The following is a 21,745-nucleotide window of genomic DNA, read 5'->3' on the forward strand; positions in this document are numbered from 1 at the left end:
ACCGCACAGGAAAAACACCGTAAATTTGTCTTAGGTCAGATGTACGTCAGAGAGAATGATGCCACGCTGTCTTTAAGGCTGGCTTCTTCAAAGCGGTCTCTGGTGGCTCCTACAGCACCTCAAAGCCTGCTTAAATCTCACCTGTTTAAAAGATCAAGAGGTGATCTTACCAAGTGTATACTCATGAAATACGTCAAGCGATTAAAAAAAAAAAGACAACTTTCATTAATCCTATTGAAAACCATCAAGAAGTTATTTCAAAGAACAAACCAAAAAATTATTACATATAAGAATTAATAGGGGGGCTTCCCCGGTGGCGCAGTGGTTGAGAATCCGCCTGCCAATGCAGGGGACGCGGGTTCGAGCCCTGGTCTGGGAAGATCCCACGTGCCGCGGAGCAACTGGGCCCGTGAGCCACAATTACTGAGCCTGCGCGTCTGGAGCCTGTGCTCCGCAACAAAACAGGCCGCGATACTGAGAGGCCCGCGCACCGCGATGAAGAGTGGCCCCCACTTGCCACAACTAGAGAAAGCCCTCGCACAGAAACGAAGACCCAACACAGCCATAAATAAATAAATAATTAATTAAAAAAAAAAAAAAAAGAATTAATAGGGAGTTCCCTGGTGGCCCAGTGGTTAGGACTTGGTGCTGTCACTGCTGTGGCCTGGGTTCAATCCCTGGTCAGGAACTAAGATCCTGCAAGCCATGCGGCGTGGCCAGAAAAAAAAAAAAAAAAAAAAAAGAATTACTAGAAGCACATAAGCCGTGGGGGGAAAAACTCATAAATATTTTCAACAACAGTGCCAACACTACTAAATGGTGAAAGAATAGTCTTTCAACAAATGGTACTGGGACAAATGGCTATCTGCATACAAAAAAATGTTGTAACCCTACCTCACACAAATACATAAATATTAACTCAAAATTAGTAACTTGGGACTTCCCTTGGTGGTCCAGTGCTTAAGACTTCACCCTCCCAAGGCAGGGGCCCAGGTTCAATCCCTGGTCAGGGAACTAGATCCCGCATGCATGTCGCAACTAAAAGATCCCACATGCCGCAACTAAAAGATCCCGTGTGACACAACTAAGACCCAGTGCAGCCAAATAAATAAATAAAAATATTTTTAAAAAATAACCTGCAGGAAAAAAATATGAGTAAATCTCGATTACCTTAGGCTTGGCAATGTTTCTTAGATATGATACTAAAAGCATAAGCAATAGAAGAAAAAAGATAAGACTGGACTTGAACAAAATTAAGAACGTTTGTGTTTCAAAGGGCACCATCAAGAAAGTAAAGATAACCCAGAGAATGGAAGAATATATTTATAAATCATACAGCTTTAAAGAAACTTGTATCTAGAATATAAAAAGAAATTTGTAACATGACGATAGAGACAAATTTTTAAAATTAAAGAAAAGAAGTAGAACAGACATTTCTCCAAAGAAGATATACAAATGACCAATAAGCACATGAAAAGATGTGTAGCATCATTAGTCACTTGGAAAAGGGAAGTCAAAACCACAATGAGATACTACTTCACGTCCAATAGGATGGTTATATTAAAAAAACACCAGGCAACAACAAGTATTGTCAAGAATGAAGAAATTGGAACCATCATACGTTGTAGCAGGAGTATAATATAGCGCAGATGTTTTGGAATATCGTAGTTCTGAAAAACGTTGAATTTAGAGTTACCATAAAACCCAGCAATTCCACTCCTAGGTATATACCCAAGAGAAACGAAAACATCTGACCCCACAAAATCTTGTGTAAAAATGTTCAGAGCAGTGCTATTCAGAATAGATAAAACGCAACAACAATCCAAATGTGCATCAACTGATAGATGGATAAGTAAAATGTGGTATATATCCTTACAATGTAATATTATTCAGCAATAAAAAGAAATGAAGTACTGATAATACATGCTACAGGAAGGATGACCCTTGAAAACATTACACTAAATGAAAAACACGAGTCAGAAAAGAACACATGTTGAATGATGCCATTTTATATCAAAATGTCCAGAATAGGGAAATTTGTAGAGTGTATTAATGGTTGCTTAGAGTTGGGAGCAGGGGAAGAGAGAAGAGAAATGGAGGTTGACTGTTAATAGATAACGGGGGATTCTTCAGGAGGCATGAAAATGTTCTAATGTGGTGATGGTTATACAACCATGTGAATATACTAAAAAAATACTGAACTGCATACTTTAAATGTCTAAGTTGTACGGTATTTGAATTATACCTCAAAAAGCCGGTTTTTAAAAAGCAAAAAACTATATAACTACATAATACCTTTTAATATCCACCTTATACCTTAATAAAGTATATGCTTCCAAGAAAAATCAGAAATATCTACATTTAGATTTAAGCAATCTATATGCATGGTCTCTTTTACAAATGCCTAGTACATTCACAGTGAAAAACAACATGTAGTTCTGTAAAAAGTAGAGAGAGTCTATCTAATCATCTGAAGTTTATATAAGGCACTAGTAATTTAAGAACGTGTATGTATACATAAGAAAATGTACCAACTCAGTGACTGGAATAAAAAATTTAGAAAGCAAAATTCCAACTAGTCATTCATATTTTTCACGAAGAACTATATTTATTTTGCCCTACATAAAACATAACTAAATATTCTAATCATTACTCCAAATAGGGCTATCATAAAAATGCAGGTTAAAAAAAACCACAAAATATTTTTCTTTAAATATTATATTAGAATACTAAGATTATTTTATCATGCTTATCGACTTCATATTATATTTTTAATGTACATTTGCTCTGTTAGTAAAGTGAGGAAAAACTGAACGACCCCAGCAAAATGCGTACATCATCTGCTCTAAATTTCCATGGCAACCAGATGGGAGTTCTTTGATTTCCTTCCAGCTGCTATTTCTTTCCTATTCCAGCAGAGAAAAACAAGTAAACTTCACATTTGGCAGAAAAAGAAGTACTTTCCTTTGTTATCAGCTTAAATGGCAACTGACACCATTTAAGAAATTAATTCAGTTAATCTTTAACCAAAACATAAGGAAAAGGAATCCCAAACCAATTTCTTCACGTAGTATTCTAGGGACATTAACATAAAGTCAAATTTCTTTTTCTTTCCTCCTATGTCGACAGCCTAAATCTAAAACTCACTCTCTTCCTCCCACCCTCCTTCTCACTCTTCCTCTCTTGGTGGTAATTGTCAGCCTGAGAAACATGCAATCTGGCATTTCTACTTAAGGACAGAATCAATCAGTATATACTTTCTCTCAAAATAGCTCATCTAAAAAGGCTGGCTGCTGTAGCACTCGGTAAAGTCACACAGCTAGGGAGGAAAAAGCCACAATGATTTCATGTATTCCTCTCCAATGAAAAGAGAATTTCTAAACTTTGTATAAATCAAACCTAAATGTGAAGTGTCTGCTATGGTAGGCAGAATTCTAAAATGAGCCCCAGTGGCCCTTGCCCTGTGTAATTCCCTGTTCCTCTGAGTGTGGGTAGGCCTGTGAATATGATATCACTCTTGTAATTATGTTATGTTATATAGCAAAAGGGCAGGTACACTGGGTGGGCCTAACCTAACCACATGAGCCTTTTTACAGGTGAGGGTTTTCTCTGGCTGGTCACAGAAAAAGTCAGGGGCGTGCTTGAGCTAGCCTGGAAAAAAGCAAACATTCATGTCAGGAACTGCCCATCAGGGCCACAGAGCAAGGAATTACGGGTGGCCTCTAGGAGTGAGAGTGGTCCCCAGCCAACAGCTACAAGGATAACAAGAACTTCAGTGCAAGGAAGAGTTCTGCCAATAACTACCATCTTAAAAGAGGACTCCAAATCCCCAAACGAGAACTGCAGCCTTGGCCAGCAGCCTGGTTTCAGTCCAGTGAGAAACCAGCCACCTGTGCAGCCCTAACTTCTGACTTACAGAACTGTGAGCTAATAAACAGGTATTGTTTTCACCTGCTAAGTGTGTGGTAATTTGTGCAGCAATAGAAAATGAATAGAGCTGCCAAGTTCTCAATAAGTAATAGAGTAGTTCGCTTTAAATGATCAGATTTTGGCCTCAACCAAATCTGGGGTTTTTTAAATAATTGAAATGATCAGAGGAATTAAGAAGCTGGGTAATAAGAATGTGACAGCCAATTCTCTTTGGGGCATAGGCAAGTTAAAAAAAAAAAAAAAAAAGAAAGGAAAACAATACCTTATTCCCCAAATTCTAACAGAAACAATCATAATTCCAAGCCAGACACTTTACATGGTCTTATATTCTAAGACTGTGTTGTCTTCTAGAACACTGAACATAGTTAGTGAAAATGTAAGTAAATCACACCTGCTTCCCAACTAAACTACACCTTAGACAACAAACGAGTTGACTACTTGACCACCTAACAACATATATATGACGGAGCTATAGACTTCCCATCCACCTGTATTATTAATATTTCATAAAACAGTGTGGGGCCTGGCAGTACACGTTATTACTACTGAAGAGAAAGGCAGACAGAAAAGTTTAATCCAGAGCCCAAAAGCGTGTAAAAATGGCATCCATTGATTCCACAAATACTCAGAATAGCATATAACAGCGGTCCCCAGCCTTTTTGACACCAGGGACCAGTTTCGTGGAAGACAATTTTTCCATGGGATGGGGTCGGGGGGATGGTTTCGGGATGATTCAAGTCCATTACGTTTATTGTGCACTTTCCTTCTATTATTATTACATTGTACTATATAATGAAATGATTATACAACTCACCATAATGCAGAATCAGTGGGAGCCCTGAGCTTGTTTTCCTGCAACTAGATGGTCCCACCTGGGGGTGACAGGAGACAGTGACACCTGAAGCGTGTGGCTTATGTCCAGTCTACTCCGTAAGATGCAGCTTGTCACTTGCCACTCACTGATAGGGTTTTAATATGAGTCTGCAGTTGATTTATTACGGTCTCTGTGCAGTCAAACCTCTCTGCTAATGATAACCTGTATTTGCAGCCGCTTCCCCGCGCTAGCATCACCGCCTCAGCTCCACCTCAGATCATCAGGCATTAGATTCTCATAAGGAGCACGCAACCTAGATCCCTCGCACGCGTAGTTCACAGTAGGGTTCGTGCTCCTGTTAATGCCACCACTGAATTGACAGGAGGCGGAGCTCAGGCGGTAATGCGAGTGACGGGGAGCAGCTGTAAATACAGATGAGGCTTCACTCGCCCGCCGCTCACCTCCTGCTGTACGGCCAGGTTCCTAACAGGTCACCAACTGATATCGGTCCGTGGCCCGGGGGTTGGGGATCCCTGGCGTATAGCATGCACCATGACGTGTACCGGGGTACAAAGGAGCCCAGCACTGAGGGATGCATGGTCTAGCAAGAGGGCTCTAGAGAAATGCCTGTAAACACATGAATATGGGAACATAACTGCTCCAAGTGTTGTTACAGAGGAGGAGGTGGCAGAGGGCTGAGCCAGAAACATCTACATGCTGGGAGTGATCTTAGAGACAGAACAGAATGAGGCACAGGGGGTGGAGGAGGGTGGCCAAGGCCCAGGAACAGGGTGATGAGAGGCACAAAGGCCTAAACTAGCCTAGTGTGGCTGGAGACAGGGAAGAGGTTCAGCAGCAGTCAGCTGACAGAGGAATGATCTACAGTTCTGAGGAATTCGGGCTCTATCCTTAAGGCAAGTAGGAGCCACTGAAATACAATTTTAGGACCAGAGAGTTGCTCTCTGCAAAAAACATGAAATTGGTATACAGAATGGGTAGAAAGGATAAAAGACAGAAGCAGGGAAACTAGTGAGGTGTCCAAGGAGGAAATGATGAAAACCTGAACTCAGAACTCAGTAATTCATTTGCTGGAGGTGGGTATCTGTCTCCTAGGTTTCTGATAGTAAGATAGTGTTAGCATTAATTTGGAGAGAGAACACAGCAGGAGGAAGAGGAATGGTTTGCAGTGGAAGCTTACTTCTGTTTCAGCTCATCAGAGTTTGAGGGGCATGTGGGATGTCCAGCATTGTAGAAATACAGTGGACTGCTTGGTATATAGAATCTATAGTTAAAAAATAAAGGTTTAGGCTGCAAATAGAAACAGAGGTCATGAGTAAACAGCTGGTAAACAATGCCTTTTCAAGCATGTGAGAGTGCCAAAGAGAACTGAGAGGTTAAAGAGACAAGAGCAAGGCCTAGTTAAGAGCTAACATACAAGGTTAGTCAAACCACCAACAGATTCTAGCCTTCCTGGTTCATGATCTGCAAGCAGTGACCCATAGCATAATCACCAAGATAAATTCATAAATTTCAAAGACAGATTTTGGAGAATATATAAGTTTTACCTCATATAAGCCTACCTTTTTACATTAGGATGAGATATACATATAAAAACTAGCAAACTAAGGACCCGTGTGTTTCTATCTAAAAGGCTCTGTTTGTAGGCAATCTGAAGCCAGCTGGGTACAGGGTAAGCTGCTGCTACAAAAAAAAAAGGGCGGGGCGGGGGCGGGGGGAGGAGAATTGTTTACTAAGACCTGTACCTTGATGAAACTTAACTAGAACAACTGCCTCATGCTACTCAGGAAATAATGCAAGATGTACCACTTTGAACATGGCTTCTGCACACCTCCACAAGATTTAAATCAAAAAGCAACTATAATTATATGACACAATAGCCACTAGCCAAATTAAACAGAATAAAAGTTAAGATTCAGTTCTTCCATCACTCTAGCCTCATTTTAAGGGCTCAAACAGCCGTGACCACATACAGCTGGTGCCTATGGTACTGAACAGTGCAGATAATAGACCATTTCCATCATCACAGAAAGTTCTACTGGGCAGTGCTGCTCTAAGCAACACTTTAGCAACATGAACCTCCTCTAGCATAGCATTACTTTTAATAAGTAAATAAAATTAACTGAAAAGAGTTTGGAACATTTTTTTATACAGCCCACCACTGGAAATTTTAGCCGTAAAATTATAAACAGGAAGAGTATATTCATTTTTAATTTGACAGATGATTCCAATATTTGAATATCCTTTAGCTCAGCACACCTCCTTACTGGAATTCACCTGATACTCACAGTGACAATGTCTGCAAATAGCAATATATTGGGGCCTAAACGTCCATCAATGGGAGACTTGTTAATAACATGATGATAGATTATGGCACATGCATACAACATAACTCTTCTATAAAAAATGAGGCAAATGAAATTCAGAAAATTCCATCCACAATAGCATCAAGAAGAATAAAACACAGAGCTCCGGCGGCAACCGTGGCGTATACCAGCCTCGCGGTGCCTCTCATCGTGATGCGCGTGTTCTGGGGCTTCGTCGGCTTCCTGGTGCCCTGGTTCGTCTCTAAGGGTCCCAACCGGGAAGTGAGCATCACCATGTTGGTGACCTGTTCCGTTTGCTGCTATCTCTTTTGGCTGATTGCAATTCTGGCCCAACTCAACCCTCTCTTTGGACCACAGTTGAAAAATGAAACCATCTGGTACCTCAAGCATCACTGGCCTTGAGGAAGAAGACCTGCTCGCCAGTGCTCAGTCACTGAGGCCACAAAGAGAACTCCTCTAGATGCAAAATCACCTCCATACCCAGACCACCTTCCTTAACTCACCCGTTTTAGCCATCAACTGCCTTAAATGTTCCCACCACATTTGAATGCCTTATTCTACAGTGCAGTATTTTTTCTGGTCACCTTTCTTACACTTTGATGAATGATGTACCTATTTAACCTAAACTATGCTGCCTCCATAAAATGTTTATGTACTCTTCTGAGATAGGAACTGCTGTTCTTCTGAGAAATAACATTACTCTCTCCTTGGAACCTGCGGATTTGAAGATGGCTCCTGCCTGCTCACAACATGGGAATCAGCAAAATGTTTAAAAACTGCTACAAGGCAATAAGACTCCAGTGGGGCAGTCAGTAAGAGAACACGTTCAGAGGGAAAAATTTGTCTCACCAGGATTATACCAAAGTATATTTTCAGGATGAATTTCTTATTTCTGACATCTTTTAGAATAAATTATTTTTCTGCTTTCCATGGAAAAAGAAAGAATAAAATACAGTTAAACATTGAACAATTAGAGGGTTGGGGCACGGCTGAAAATCGAAGTACAACTTAAGAGCTGGCCTTCTGTGTATGTGGTTCCTCCATATACACAGAGTCAACTATCTGTGGACTGTGTAGTACTGTAGTACATACTATTAAAAAAAATCCACATATAAGTGGACCCAAGTAGTTCAAACCCGTCTTAAGGGTCAACTGTACATAGGAATAAATTTAACAAAAGAAGTTCAAAATATATACTATCAAAACTAAAAAAGATTACTGAAAGAAATTAAAGAAGATCTAAATAAACAGAAACACATCCCACGTTAATGGATTTAAGACTTAATTCTGTTAAGATGACAATATGCCCCAAACTGATCTACAGATTCAATTCAACGCCTATCAAAATACCAGTTGGCTTCTTTGCAGAAATTGATAAGCCATTCCTAAAATTCATATGGAAATGCAATGACCCAGAAGAGCCAAACCAATATTGAGAAAGAACAATACTGGAAGACTCATGCTTCTTGATTTCAAAACTTACTACAAAGGTACAGTAATCAGAGTGTGGAATTGAGAGTCCAGAAATAAACACTCACATTACCATCAAATGACTTTCCAACAAAGGTGCCAAGACCATTCAATAAGGAAAGAATAGCGTTTTTAAACAAGAGGTGATGAGATAAATGAATACCCACATGCAAAAGAATAAAGTAGGACTCCTAACTCACACTACACACAAAAATTAACTCACAGTAGATCAAAGACCCAGATGTTAAGAGCTAAAACTGTTTAAAACTCCTAGAAAAGATGTTCATCATTAGCCATCGGAAAAACAAAAATCAAAACCACAATGAACCACGAATTCACACCTACTAGGATGGCAATAATCAAAAAGACAGATACTGACAAGTGATGGCAAAAATATGCAAAAATTAGAACCCTCACAGACTGTTTATAAGAAAGGAAAATGATGTACTCATTTTGAAAAACATTTGAAAAACTAGAAGCAGTTTCTTGAAAGATTAAACACTTACCATATGACCCAGCAGTTCCACTCCTAGATATATACACAAGAGAAGCTAAAACATGCATCAAAAATAAAAACTTGCACATAAATGTTCTTAGCCTCATGATTCGTACTACCCCAAAGCAGAAACAATCTAATGTCCATTAATTGATGAATGGATAAATAAAACAAAATAGTAATATAATAGAATATTACTCAACAATAAAAAGTAATGGAAGTACTGATAGATGTTACAACATGGATGATCCTTGAAAACGTTATGGTAAATCAAAAAAGCTAGTCACTAAAGATCATATTATATGATTCCATTTATATGTAATTCCCAGAATAGAGAGAAAGTAGGTTAGTGGCCGCTTATGGCTGAGGGGGTGGGAAGAAATGGAGGTAACTACTCAAGTGTACAGAATTTCTTTTGGGGGTGATGAAAATGTTCTAAAATTAGGTGGTTGGTGATGGTTGCAAAATTCTGTGAGTAGACTGAAACATCTTTGAATTGCACATTTTAAGTTTTATGGTACGTGAATTATCTTTCAATAAAGTTGTTTCACGAAAATAAAGAGGCTGTCCTCTATGTACTAATATGAAAAGATATGTCAACGATAAATACAAAGGTGCAGTGCATTTGTGTATGGCATATACCATTTGTTTTACAGATATAATACAATGCATGCACCTCATGTTAACAGACTGTTTCTGGTGAGAGCAACAAGAAACTGACAATAATGGCTCTCCTCCAGGAAAAGGAGCTCAATGACTGATGGTCAGGGAGAGGAATTAACTTTTCAAAAATTCCTTATACTCCTTTCATACTTTTTCAGTTGGGCACCATGCGCACGGCTACTGAAATTAATTATTAATTTATAAAGACAAGAAAGAAAAATAAGGAAAGACAAAGTGGATGCTGGGAAAGTGGTTCCTATCTCTGACCCCACCACCACTCCACCCCTCCCCCACCCTTGGCGTCTCGGGAGAATTTACTAAAGAACAACAAAATGAACTGTCTAGGGCTGGAAAGCTAGGATAAAAGTCCAGCTCCAAACAACATGCAGTTTTCTGGTAGAAAGCCTGTGGGTTAGGTGTGAATACCGGTTCCATCACTTAAAAATCCACGAGAATTCAAGTCAGTGACAACTTCCCTGAGCCTCTCAAGAAGGTCAGAGCTTCATGGTAACTTATAAGGGATGATACATAAATTCCTTGGTATGGTAACTGTGCACGTGGTAGGCAGTCAATAAAGGTTAATCCTCACGTCCTGTTCTCACCTTTCTGGTGTGTGGTTACCGTGAACTTGTTTCCTCAGGGCTCCAGCTGTGAATAATAAGGAGGTACACCCTGATATATTATGCACGATAGCGCTATCAGACCTCTGGCCCTTTCTGCTCATCTGTAACTGTGCTAATGCAAAGGTCAGCATCAATCTACCTCTTAACCTCTCTGCTTCTAAACTCATGTATTTTATAATCATGATTGGTTATGAGATTTAAGAAAGTTTCAGAAGGATCTCTATTGTTAATTATCACATATTTCTACAAGACAATATGACAAAATGGGTTGTACTGCTGCTATAACCATCTTTGGGGAAAAAAAAAAGATGTCTAACATAGATTTTAAAAATTTAACGTGTAAGCAAACAAGTGTTCCCATCTTAAAAACTGTTTCCCCTAGATGGAAAACAAAATTTACCATTGCTGACAGAGAATTTTGGTCATCTGAAGAGTTACTAGTCCACTGCAATACGTTCTACCTCTTTCAAACTTTATAATTTCAGCCATACACATTCTTCAATTTTAGATAAATGGCTTTATTTTTTAAGACTGTTGTTTCAATTAGCACTAATGCCAACCTTACTATAGGAATTGTGTATATAGTTCTTCAAAAATGCTGAAGCACATTAATATTATTCTTGTAGGAATGGCCGTTTTCAGAGACTGGTGGATACCTAAAGAAGCTATCAGAAAAACATTTTCCAGAGAAACGAGAGATTCTGCAAGCACCAAATCCAATCCCAACGGGAGAGGCTCAAGAATAAGGTTAGGATTCCAGCTACAATTGCCATCCAAAGACAGGTTCTAGGAAGAGATAGAACTAGGATCAACCAGTGAGTCGAATTTCGGATCCCCAAACTTCTCTAGACTGAAGAGGTAGGGGAAATCTCTCCTATTCATCTGCAATCTCAAGCTTCTCCTTGTGCAGAGTTAGCATTTGAATTTATTATTATACCTTGCTAGTTCTGAAACCCCCAAGCCAAGAATTAATTTAGAGTGCTTCCGGGTCACTGCCATCCCTGGGCGCCTGGAAGAAGTAAAAACAAATCCTCTTGGGAGAAATGCATCCTCCATCAGGGCTAACTGGGATTCCAAGCAATTAAGATTGGGTTGGGCAGATGGGATTTAATGATTTTTTTCAAATCACCAAATAAATAAGGAAACAATACCCAATGAGCAAGCCAAAAGAAATAATAAACAGCAAAAGTAACTGCAGATACTAGTACTATGAAATACAGAATATAAAATAAATATAATACTGATAGAAATAAAGGAAGGAAACGAAAGCACAAGCGGGAAATTAAAGTATGAGACTTAAAATTCATTGATTGATTAGACAACAAACAAGAGACTGGAAGATGTATCTGAAGAAATCATCTAGTATGTATTGGGTTGGCCAGAAAGTTTGCTTGGGTCCTTCTGTAAAACAGGAAAAACCTGAGTGAACTTTTGGGCGAACCCAGTATCACAGAAAGACAAAGAGACTGAAAATATGATGAAAGGTTGAGAAGTGGAGTAGAGAATGAGAAGATCTAACCAATCTACTCTTTGGGCTTCTTGAAGAACGGAGAAGAAGGAAGAGCTAAGAATTGTCCAGAATTGATAAGGAACATACATCTCAAATTCAGAAAGCACAAAGTGTTCCAAACAAGGAGAAATCTCCAGAACAATAAAACTGAAGAACTCCAAAGCAAAGAGAAAAGAACAGGGGGGGAAAAACAGCCAGATTTTCTATATAGAAATGACAATTACACTGTCACTAACTAGAGGTCACAAAAGAAACAAGTCAAACAACAGTGGTGTAAGATCATCAAAGTGCTAAGACCAATGACTGTCATTTTCAGTTATATAACTGGCTAAAGAAAACATGTAGGGACTTCCCTCGTGGTGCAGCGGTTAATAATTTGTCTGCCAATGCAGGGGACACGGGTTCGATCCCTGGTCTGGGAAGATCCCACAAGCCTCAGAGCAACTAAGCCCGTGCGCCACAACTACTGAAGCCCGTGCGCCTAGAGCCCGTGGTCCGCAACAAAGAGAAGCCACTGCAACGAGAAGCCCACCCACTGCAACTAGAGAAAGCCCCTGCGCAGCAACGAAGACCCAACACAGCCAAGGGAGGGAGGAAGGAAAACATGTATACATAAAACAAATAAAGGTATTTTCAAATCAACAAAAACTGAGCTTATCATTTACAGACTTCTTCTAAAGAAACTTCTAAAGAATAGATTTCAGGAAGACATGAAACGATGAGGAAGGAAGGTCTAAATTACAAGAAAAAAGGGTGATTGATAAACTGGTAAACATGAGTTAAAACAAATAATGAATGTATATTTCCAGGGTGGCAATAAAAATACTACTCAAAATAACAATATTTTAAAAAATCAAACTCTTAAATAATAGTACTATTCTGAGTACTTTGCTCATATAATTAACTCAATGCTCAAACAACTCTGAAGTACTATTATTCACCCCATTTTCACAGATGAGGATAACGAGGCACAGGGGGTAAGTTCAAGGTCATACAACTAGTGACTGGAGAGCCAGGAAGGAAGCTTGCCCTACTTAGGCAGCAGCTGGAAGCAGTGAAATATTTCCAGACCCAACTTTCTAGTAGAACTAGATCTGCTGCTATGCCAGTGGACTCGGTAGAAGGAAGGGTAGGTGGTAAATAACTGACACTGGTGAGAGGCTTGAACAGGAAACACTGAAGGACACTCACTGGGATGAGATGAATCCTCTGTAGTACTGATATCCACTTACAGCACTCAGACTTCTCCACTCACAGACTGACTCACTAAGACTGAGAGAAGGCCCAGGAATCTGCATGTTTGGTAAGCACCCCAGGAAACTGATGCAGGTGGTTTAAGGGCCACACTTGAAGAAACATTACCAGACACATATGTAACCACTATAACCACTACATTCAAGTCCTTTAGTCTAAGTTCCTATTTGACTTTAATGAGCTTCTAAACAAGAAAAATCATACTCATGTGTAGTTTGGATACCAGATGTCAACTAAACCCTTAAACAAATAATGTGCAGTTTCAAGCTCACCAAAAGATGACCCTAGAAAGGATAAACTGTGGTTAAACAATGGAATAACTACTCAGCAATACAAGACAATGAACAAATACAAGAACATGAATGAACTCACATGAAAGAACTGTGCTAAGTGAAAGAAGTCAAACTACAGAGTATGTGATTCCATTTTAAAAAGGCGAAACTTCAGTGACGGAAAGCAGATCAATGGTTGCCAGAGACTAAGGAGTGGGGGAAGGGTACTAACTGTAAAAGGGCTCAAGGGAACTTTTGGTGTTGATGAAATGCCACCTCACGATTGCGGGTGTGGTTATACCATGTATACGTACAACAGTCACAACTCCATGAACTGTACACCTAAAACTGGTGAATCTTTATTTAATGTAAATCATACCTTAATAAAGCTGCCTCAAAAAAAAAAAAAAGATAATCAGAGCCACCAGTGAGTTCTCCCCTGTACACTGCTCTTAACACATGCTCTCATCACACTCCAGTTGGTTCAGATCAAATACTCTTCACCACCAAATATGAAATTCTGCAAACCCCCCAGTCATGTATATTAACACATGGGAAACTCACTGCCTAGTTTTAAACCACTCACTACCCTGCAAGGGCAGTACTGAACAGGTAAGAAAATAAAAGCTTTAGTGTTCAACATAAGAGCCTTACCTAAGGTGGAACAGAAATTCAAAACGTAAGGTGCTGCTGAGACTAGCACCCATGAAACCAAATGCTACAAATTACTCCCCCTTGTATTCACACATGACACAGTACCATCTCAGTTCAAATTTATCTCACAACTGAGGACTGTCTTGAAAAACATCAGACTGGTGTCTCTGATGCGGCAGGAGCTATAAAGTACTCCACCAGTCTGATCATCCCACCGACTCAGATCAAAGAGAACTCAGGGACTGTGATATTCTCTCCTACCCTTGTGCTCATAAATTTTGTGATTCTACCCTATAGTTCCAAATTCTGCTTGACTACCCACGTACAGAGAAGATACCTCACATTTGTTCAAGAAATATTTATCAAACCATTTTATTGTTAAAAATGAGTAAAAGCTGTCTTCATGCATGGAACCAGGTGTCTAACAGATTAGAGCAGACAAGTATACAGATAACAATATAAAAAAAGGCAGACCATGGTTCAGAAAGATTATTACCTTAATCACCTCAACATAGTCAAGGTTCCAAGGTCCTGGGAATACAGTGAGAACAAAACAAAATACCCAGAAAGGCAGAAATGTTCTCTCTGGCTCGTTTAGTCCCCACGGAATCCATATAGAAAGGAGTGACAACTGAGGCTGACCTGTGAGGAAGGGCTTTTGAGGCAAGGGGAACCTCAGGAATAAGCACAGGCATGGCAACAGGAAAGTCCAGTTTTGCTGATATACAAGGTACCCACAGGAGAATATTGGCAGAAATGCTAGAAAGAAAGACTGGAACCAGATTCTGAAACCCTTGAATGAAGAATATGGAGTTTATTTCTGGTAAGATATAAAACGTCATGCAAAATTTAATCTATATTTATTTTAAGATCTGTAACACAATAGTTTTTTTGTTTTTTTGGTTTTTTCCACGATAGTTCTTAAGACTATACACCATGATCATGCAGAAGCTTTTTCAAAAGACAAAAGCCTACAAGCAGGAGATTCTGACTCAGTAGGTCTGGAATGTGGCCTGGGCACATGTCACTAGGAGACTGACACACACCCATGGTTAAGAATCTCTGCTGTAAGAAGCCATTACCGTATCTCACAGATGTCTACCGGTAATACACTCAAGTGTGCTTATGACTGAAATACAAGCAAGGAAAGCAAATACAAATAGGCACAGGCAAAGAAAGGCAGATTACAAATAAGAACTTCTGATGCTCCAAAAGATTTCAGGAATAGGACATTCCACTCTAATAAATGTATGTCTCTTAAAAAGTTATTACACTTATCAGTCTGTTTTAATCACCTACTTCATGCATGTAAAACCAAATTTTAGTTAATTCCATCAAAATATAAATAATTATACCATTAAGTATTCAGAGTTCAAACTCAGAAAACCATAGCTAAAGGACTTCTAATTTAAACATGACTGATTAACACCATACATTTTTCTTCTCTCCTTCCCATAGTAAAATCAAACAAAAAAACAAGAAAATCCAAAATAACAAAGACAGTGGAATAGTAAAAATCAAAGAACAAGAAATTCAACGTTTTTGGAAAACAAAGTCAATGCAGGAGGTAACAAATAGGAAGAACGTAAGCGCTACAACCGACAGTGACAGACACAGACCAGAAACCAGTCCACCCCAGAACCACAGAGCCTGGGCATGAAAACCAAGGACTGGGGAGATGTCAGGTTGTTGGCGGGATGCTACTGAATACACAGAGCGCAGCTGGACAGAGCCATGGCTCCCTCCCCACTCACCCCTACTCCCAGTGTCGGCAGACGACAATCTTTCCTGAAGCGAAGACTAGATATTTTGGAGAAAGTCTTTGCTTCAGGAAAGACTGTAATCTGGCTACAATCTTTTGGAGAAGGTATGGTAAGGTACTGTGATGAGAAACCATTTTGATAATTAATAGAATCTCAGATTCCTAACTCCACTCTGCCCCCCTGAACAGGAGTAAAGAGAATTCCTTATTGGAGAAACGGAATAGCCACACCCAGGCCAGGCCCATATACAGTTACAACAGAATTCATTTTTAAAAAATCCTTCTCTTAAAAACTAATGAGCATTTAACATATCACACACTGGGTTCTCGCTACACCTTGATAAGGATCAACCAGCTCCTATAACCCAGGTTCGTTTCAGGCTTTCCAGTGCTGGCGGTTGATGACTCTTTACTAGGTATGACGCTGAGTAGCTGACAGAGGACAAGAGCTAAGCTTCAGTGCCTATGTGCTTATTAGCATGGGTGCTTACTCAGGCAGACATTAAATAATATAAGCTGAATAAAAAACCAAAATTGAAAAGGTATATGCCTGCTACTTTCTAAATCATTAAGCCTATAATCTAAAACTTTGATTTCACTATCTTACATTGATTCTGAACTTTAATGAAGTCACAAAAATTTTCTGTATTAAAGAATACATTTCCTAGTCCTTTCTTCCTCCCAAATATGCAGTAAATAATAAGGTGCCATTTGAAAGCATAAGAAATTCTGTTGACTAGAGATGCTATTTCTACATGTTAGGAATTTATGAATAAAGAATCTTACTAAGGACTTTGTTACAAACTGGTGGCAAGAACAAGCAAAAATTCCCAACTGGTGTACACCTGACCTAGAGGCATACAAGTTAGACAGTCTATTCATCACTACTTATTCGGGAGAATTTTAGGAACTCAAATAATATATGACTTAAATCCTGAAAAACTGAAATAAGGTTTCATTTAAATGGTTGTTTTAAAATGAGCAGACAGGGACTTCCCTGGTGGCACAGTGGTTAAGAATCTGCCTGCCAATGTAAGGGACACGGGTTTGAGCCCTGGTTTGGGAAGATCCCACACGCTGAGGAGCAACTAAGCCCGTGCGCCACAACTACTGAGCCTGTGCTCTAGAGCCCGCGAGCCACAACTGCTGAGCCTGAGTGCCACAACTACTGAAGCCCGTGCGCCTACAGCCCATGCTCTGCAACAAGAGAAGCTACCGCAATGAGAAGCCCGCGCAGCGCAACGAAGAGTAGCCCCCGCTCGCAGCAACTAGAGAAAACCCGCGCACACCAACAAGGTCCCAACGCAGCCAAAAACAAACAAATAATAAAAATAAATTAATTAATTAGAAGATTTTTTTAAAAAACAGCAGACAGGGCTTCCCTGGTGGCGCAGTGGTTGAGAATCTGCCTGCCAATGCAGGGCACACGGGTTCGAGCCCTGGTCTGGGAAGATCCCACATGCCGCAGAGCGGCTGGGCCCGTGAGCCACAATTGCTGAGCTTGTGCGTCTGGAGCCTGTGCTCTGCAGCAAGAGAGGCCTGCGCACCGCGATGAAGAGTGGCCCCCGCTTGCCACAACTAGAGAAAGCCCTTGCACAGAAACGAAGACCCAAGACAGCCATAAATAAATAAATAAATAAATAATGTTAGCTGTTAAAAAAAAAAAAAAAGAAAAAAGAGCAGACAAAAACTACATACAGCCCCACCCCCCCAAAAAAAGGTGGAGCTTAAATGTGGCAATAAAATTAATGTTTTATATACTGAATGCTTTAAAGTCAATTTGTTTCTCCTCATTCTTGGATCCGTTATAGTACAGTCTGACTTGTGATACCAAGCTAAAATAAAAACTCTTTCAATAGTTCCGTATTTTCTTGGAACACAGTCTCAGAAGTAACTTACCAGGTCAAAGGTTCTGTACAAGTGACACCCTCATCATCAGAGAACATCTTTAGTGGTAGTTTAACTGCTTAAGATGAGCTCCTGCACACATTCCACTATAGACATCCCAACAAAGAAAAAACTGTTTCCTTACAATGGCTCATTAACTTTTCTAATAAGTAACAATCCATGTTATAAAAACAAAAAATGCACTATAATCAATAAAGACTGAAACTTAAAATCTGAAGTAAAATTTGATCAAACAGTAACTGAAAACAATATTCCTAACAATTCAATAAGCATTTTAAGCAGAAAATAGTTTTTAACAGCAAAGTTACTGTTAAGTTTTAAAATTTCTATTTTCTTACATACTTCATTATCTATTCTGAATACTGCTAACTCTTTAAACACTATTATTCCACAGTATTCCTTATGTGTTTTCCATCATAAATTACATTTTTGAGAAAGAGCATTCTGGTGTAAATACAGCAACTGAATGGATAATAACATACATGAATTTTAAAACACACTTCCAATAGACTTGCACTTACATGCAACTGTAACCTTACTGACCATTTACTACATCATTCTCTGTTCGCTTCATCATGAACAAGAGTGATATGGCCGCTGACCTCACAGAGTATTTTGTTGGAACTACACTGAAATCAGAAAAGGGAAGTTTATAACTTTTTTGATGGAAAAAGCCATCTAAACTCTAGTTCCTGCTATGAGCCAGGCATTATCCAAATGCTTTCGTATTTATTCAAATAATCTTTAAAAAGACACAAAGGGCACAGAATAAAATTTCACTACTGATGCAATTACTCTTTGTGCAAAATGACCCAGGTATAAGAGGGGCCAGACCCACCTCGACCCAGGGCCTCTCAGTCCAGAAAAAAGAATGTTGAGACCACATGATTTCACAACCTTAACTCTATCTGCCCAGAATGGGCCCAACGGCAATAATTCCACAAACGATCTCTTCAGCTTAAAAAAAAAAAAAAAAAAAAAAAAAATCAACTGTAACAACTATTCTTTGCCTAATGTCAGCAAAAATGAAAAAGCCTCTTCTGAAGAGATTCCTAAAGTGCTGACCAGCCACAGGCTTTCTTTCCACATTTTAATAATCCAGGCAGAATGCAGAATTGAAGGCCACTCCTTCCCCATCTGTCCCTGCCATCCTGCCATACCTCCCTGCCTGAGCTGATCTCCTATCTGGATCCAACCCTGTCTCTTCTGCCTTATAAAAGCCATGCTTCCCTACTCCATCTCAGCAGTTACACTCTTCCTTCAACAGTCAGGCTGAGAGCCCATGCTCCGCAACAAAAGAAGCCACCGCAGTGAGAAGCCCCACACCACAACGAAGAGTAGCCCCCGCTCGCCGCAACTCAAGAAAGCCCGTGCACAGCAATGAAGACCCATCGCAGCCAAAAATTAATTAATTAATTAATTAATTAAATCTATTTAAAAAAAGAGAAAATTACCTTCTTAACCAAAACAAAGAAACAAAAAAACAAAACCAAAAAAACCCCTCAAAAAACTCCTAAGTGAACATAAAAACAGTAATTATATAATTTAAGTTCTAGTTCTTTCAAAAATCAAGCTGAGGGCTTCCCTGGTGGCGCAGTGGTTGAGAGTCTGCCTGCCGATGCAGGGGACACGGGTTCGAGCCCTGGTCTGGGAGGATCCCACATGCCGCGGAGCAGCTGGGCCCTTGAGTCACAACTACTGAGCCTGCGCGTCTGGAGCCTGTGCTCCGCAACAAGAGAGGCCGCGATAGTGAGAGGCCCGCACACCGCGATGAAGAGTGGCCCCCACTTGCCACAACTAGAGAAAGCCCTCGTACAGAAACGAAGACCCAACACAGCCATAAATTTAAAAAAAATAAAATAAATAATAATAATAATAATAAATATATATATATATATATAAAAAAATCAGTTTAAAAAAAAATCAAGCTGAAAATGATTAGCATAATCATCTTCCTATGGATAACTTTGACTTACCATTTAGTTCTCTCTGTATGTGCACCTATAACCTAATCCAGCTCTTCTGTTTCCCCTTCCAGGGACCACCACCACCATTTATACACCTCAGTAGTGAACAGAGAGCCTGGGAGTTATCCTCAACTTCAGCCCCTGCCTCTAAATATGATCAGCCACCAATGAATTGGCCTCCTTGATGTCTACAGACCCTACCCCCTTCCCACCACCCTGTTGTGCTCAGACCACAAATGCCCCTCAGCTGAATTATTACCACATGTTACCCTTAGCCTCCACCCACCCAATTTATGTCCCACACTGTAGTGAAAGTAACCCTTCAGAAACACAAATCTGATCTCATTTCTTTCTTAAATCCTTTTGCCCTTGAGATAAAGCAAAATATTCTTAACATGATAAATACAACTCTGATGATCTGGGCCCTGCTTAAGGGTCCAGCCTCATCCAACCCCTTTGCTCTTTTTTTCTCTCCCTCTTGTTTATTATATTATATTCCATTATTTCAAACATACAAAACCGGTATACCCACTTGCAATATTAACAAACCTTGATATTTCATCATAACTGCTTCAGATCTTTTAAATGAAGGACTCAGTTATTATAGGCAGAGTTGAAGCCCCCGAATTCATTCCCCTCCTTCGACAGTTAACAGCTATCCTGAAATTAAGACTCATCATTCCTGTGCATGAGTCTATGCATGCATGTTTATACATGGTTTATACTTTAACCATACAGCTTGTACCAATAAACATGTACAGTCTGTGCATGGTTTATACTTTAACCACACAGCTTGTACCAATAAACAATATGTTGTATCATATTGTATGTCATTTTACAATTTTTTTTTCCACTCAGTTTGTTTTCTGAGATTTACCCATGTTGACAGAGGTAACTTCAGTTCTCATGTAACTGTCATATAGTATTACATCATCTGAATATTCACCAGTATATTGAGCCCTTCTCTCAATGAACGTCCGGGATGTATCATCTTATATTATCACAAACACGCTGACATTTTCACACACATCTCCTTGTACACGCATACAAGGGTTTCTCAAAGGCAGACTCTGTCAAGCTACACATGAAACCAATATACTTGGTTACAGACCATATTTTATTAAAAACGAAAGTAGAAAATGTGTGTTTCATGTATAAGAGTACTGCTTCTTTAAACATATTTCAGTTATACACAGACAGGTCATTGTACGCACTGGGTCACAAAAGAATAAAATAGGGAACCCCCTTGCTTGAAAGTGTGTATCTAGAAGTAAAACTCTAATGAGCAGGCTATGCACACCTTCAACTTTGACGCAGTGATGACTCACAGAATTACCCACCTGGAGTTTTTCTTTAATGTGTGAGGTAGGGCTCCAGTACTGGCTTATTCCGTACGGATAACCAATTGTCCCAGCGATTATTTATTTTAGATCAGATTGTCAAGTTACACATGTTCAGTGAATTTACAGACTATTTCAGAAGAAATGGCTTCTGCACAATATTAAATCATTCCATCCTATGCTCACCTTATGTTCAAGAGGGCTTTTACGTCCTCAGTAATATTTTGTCATTTTCTCCATAAGGGCCATGCATAGCTTTGTAAAGAGTTACTTCTAGGAATTCAGAATCTCTGTCCTTTATTCAAAAAAGATCTTAACACATTGTAACTACCCAGTAAATACTGGGTTGGCCAAAAAGTTCGTTTGGGTTTTTCTGAACAAACATCATTTGGTTAATGTCGCCTCAAGTTTCAGTTTGCCACCGCCTTCCATTTTGGAACATTTAGAATTCCAAATCAAACTGCAAACTGTCTGAAAATTTACCTTGCCATTATACCTGATTTTATTTCATGAATTTTGTATGTTGAGCTACTATTTAAAGTGAACTTAAACATCCTCTGTGGCCAAAAAAGTTTCAAATGTTTACTTGCCATATCAAAGTGAATTTTTTTCATGAGCAAAAGCCCTAATCTTAAGACACACATGAGCTTAAATATAAAAAGGGTATTAAAATATCAAATCAGGGCTTCCCTGGTGGCGCAGTGGTTGAGAGTCTGCCTGCCAATGCAGGGGACACG

At 39.4% G+C, this 21,745-nt stretch overlaps 2 protein-coding genes across 11 annotated transcripts in view; one reads left to right on the forward strand and one right to left on the reverse strand.

Annotated features, from left to right (window-relative positions):
* The window catches only part of SRPK2 (SRSF protein kinase 2), a 229,667-nt gene that overhangs the window by 78,539 nt on the left and 129,383 nt on the right, over positions 1-21,745 (reverse strand). The gene's annotated exons all lie outside the window — the stretch shown is intronic.
* LOC118901128 (V-type proton ATPase subunit e 1-like) lies at positions 7,123-7,491 on the forward strand. Its single transcript, XM_036864185.1, has one exon. It carries the CDS (start codon positions 7,123-7,125, stop codon positions 7,489-7,491), a length of 369 nt encoding a protein of 122 aa, XP_036720080.1.

The sequence above is a fragment of the Balaenoptera musculus genome, chromosome 9 (genome assembly GCF_009873245.2).
Source record: "Balaenoptera musculus isolate JJ_BM4_2016_0621 chromosome 9, mBalMus1.pri.v3, whole genome shotgun sequence".
Classification (NCBI taxonomy): Eukaryota; Metazoa; Chordata; class Mammalia; order Artiodactyla; family Balaenopteridae; genus Balaenoptera; species Balaenoptera musculus.

Bases quoted from the DNA above. Each gene is read 5' to 3' on its own strand.
- LOC118901128 (XM_036864185.1), top strand. From the start codon at position 7,123: ATGATAGATTATGGCACATGCATACAACATAACTCTTCTATAAAAAAT.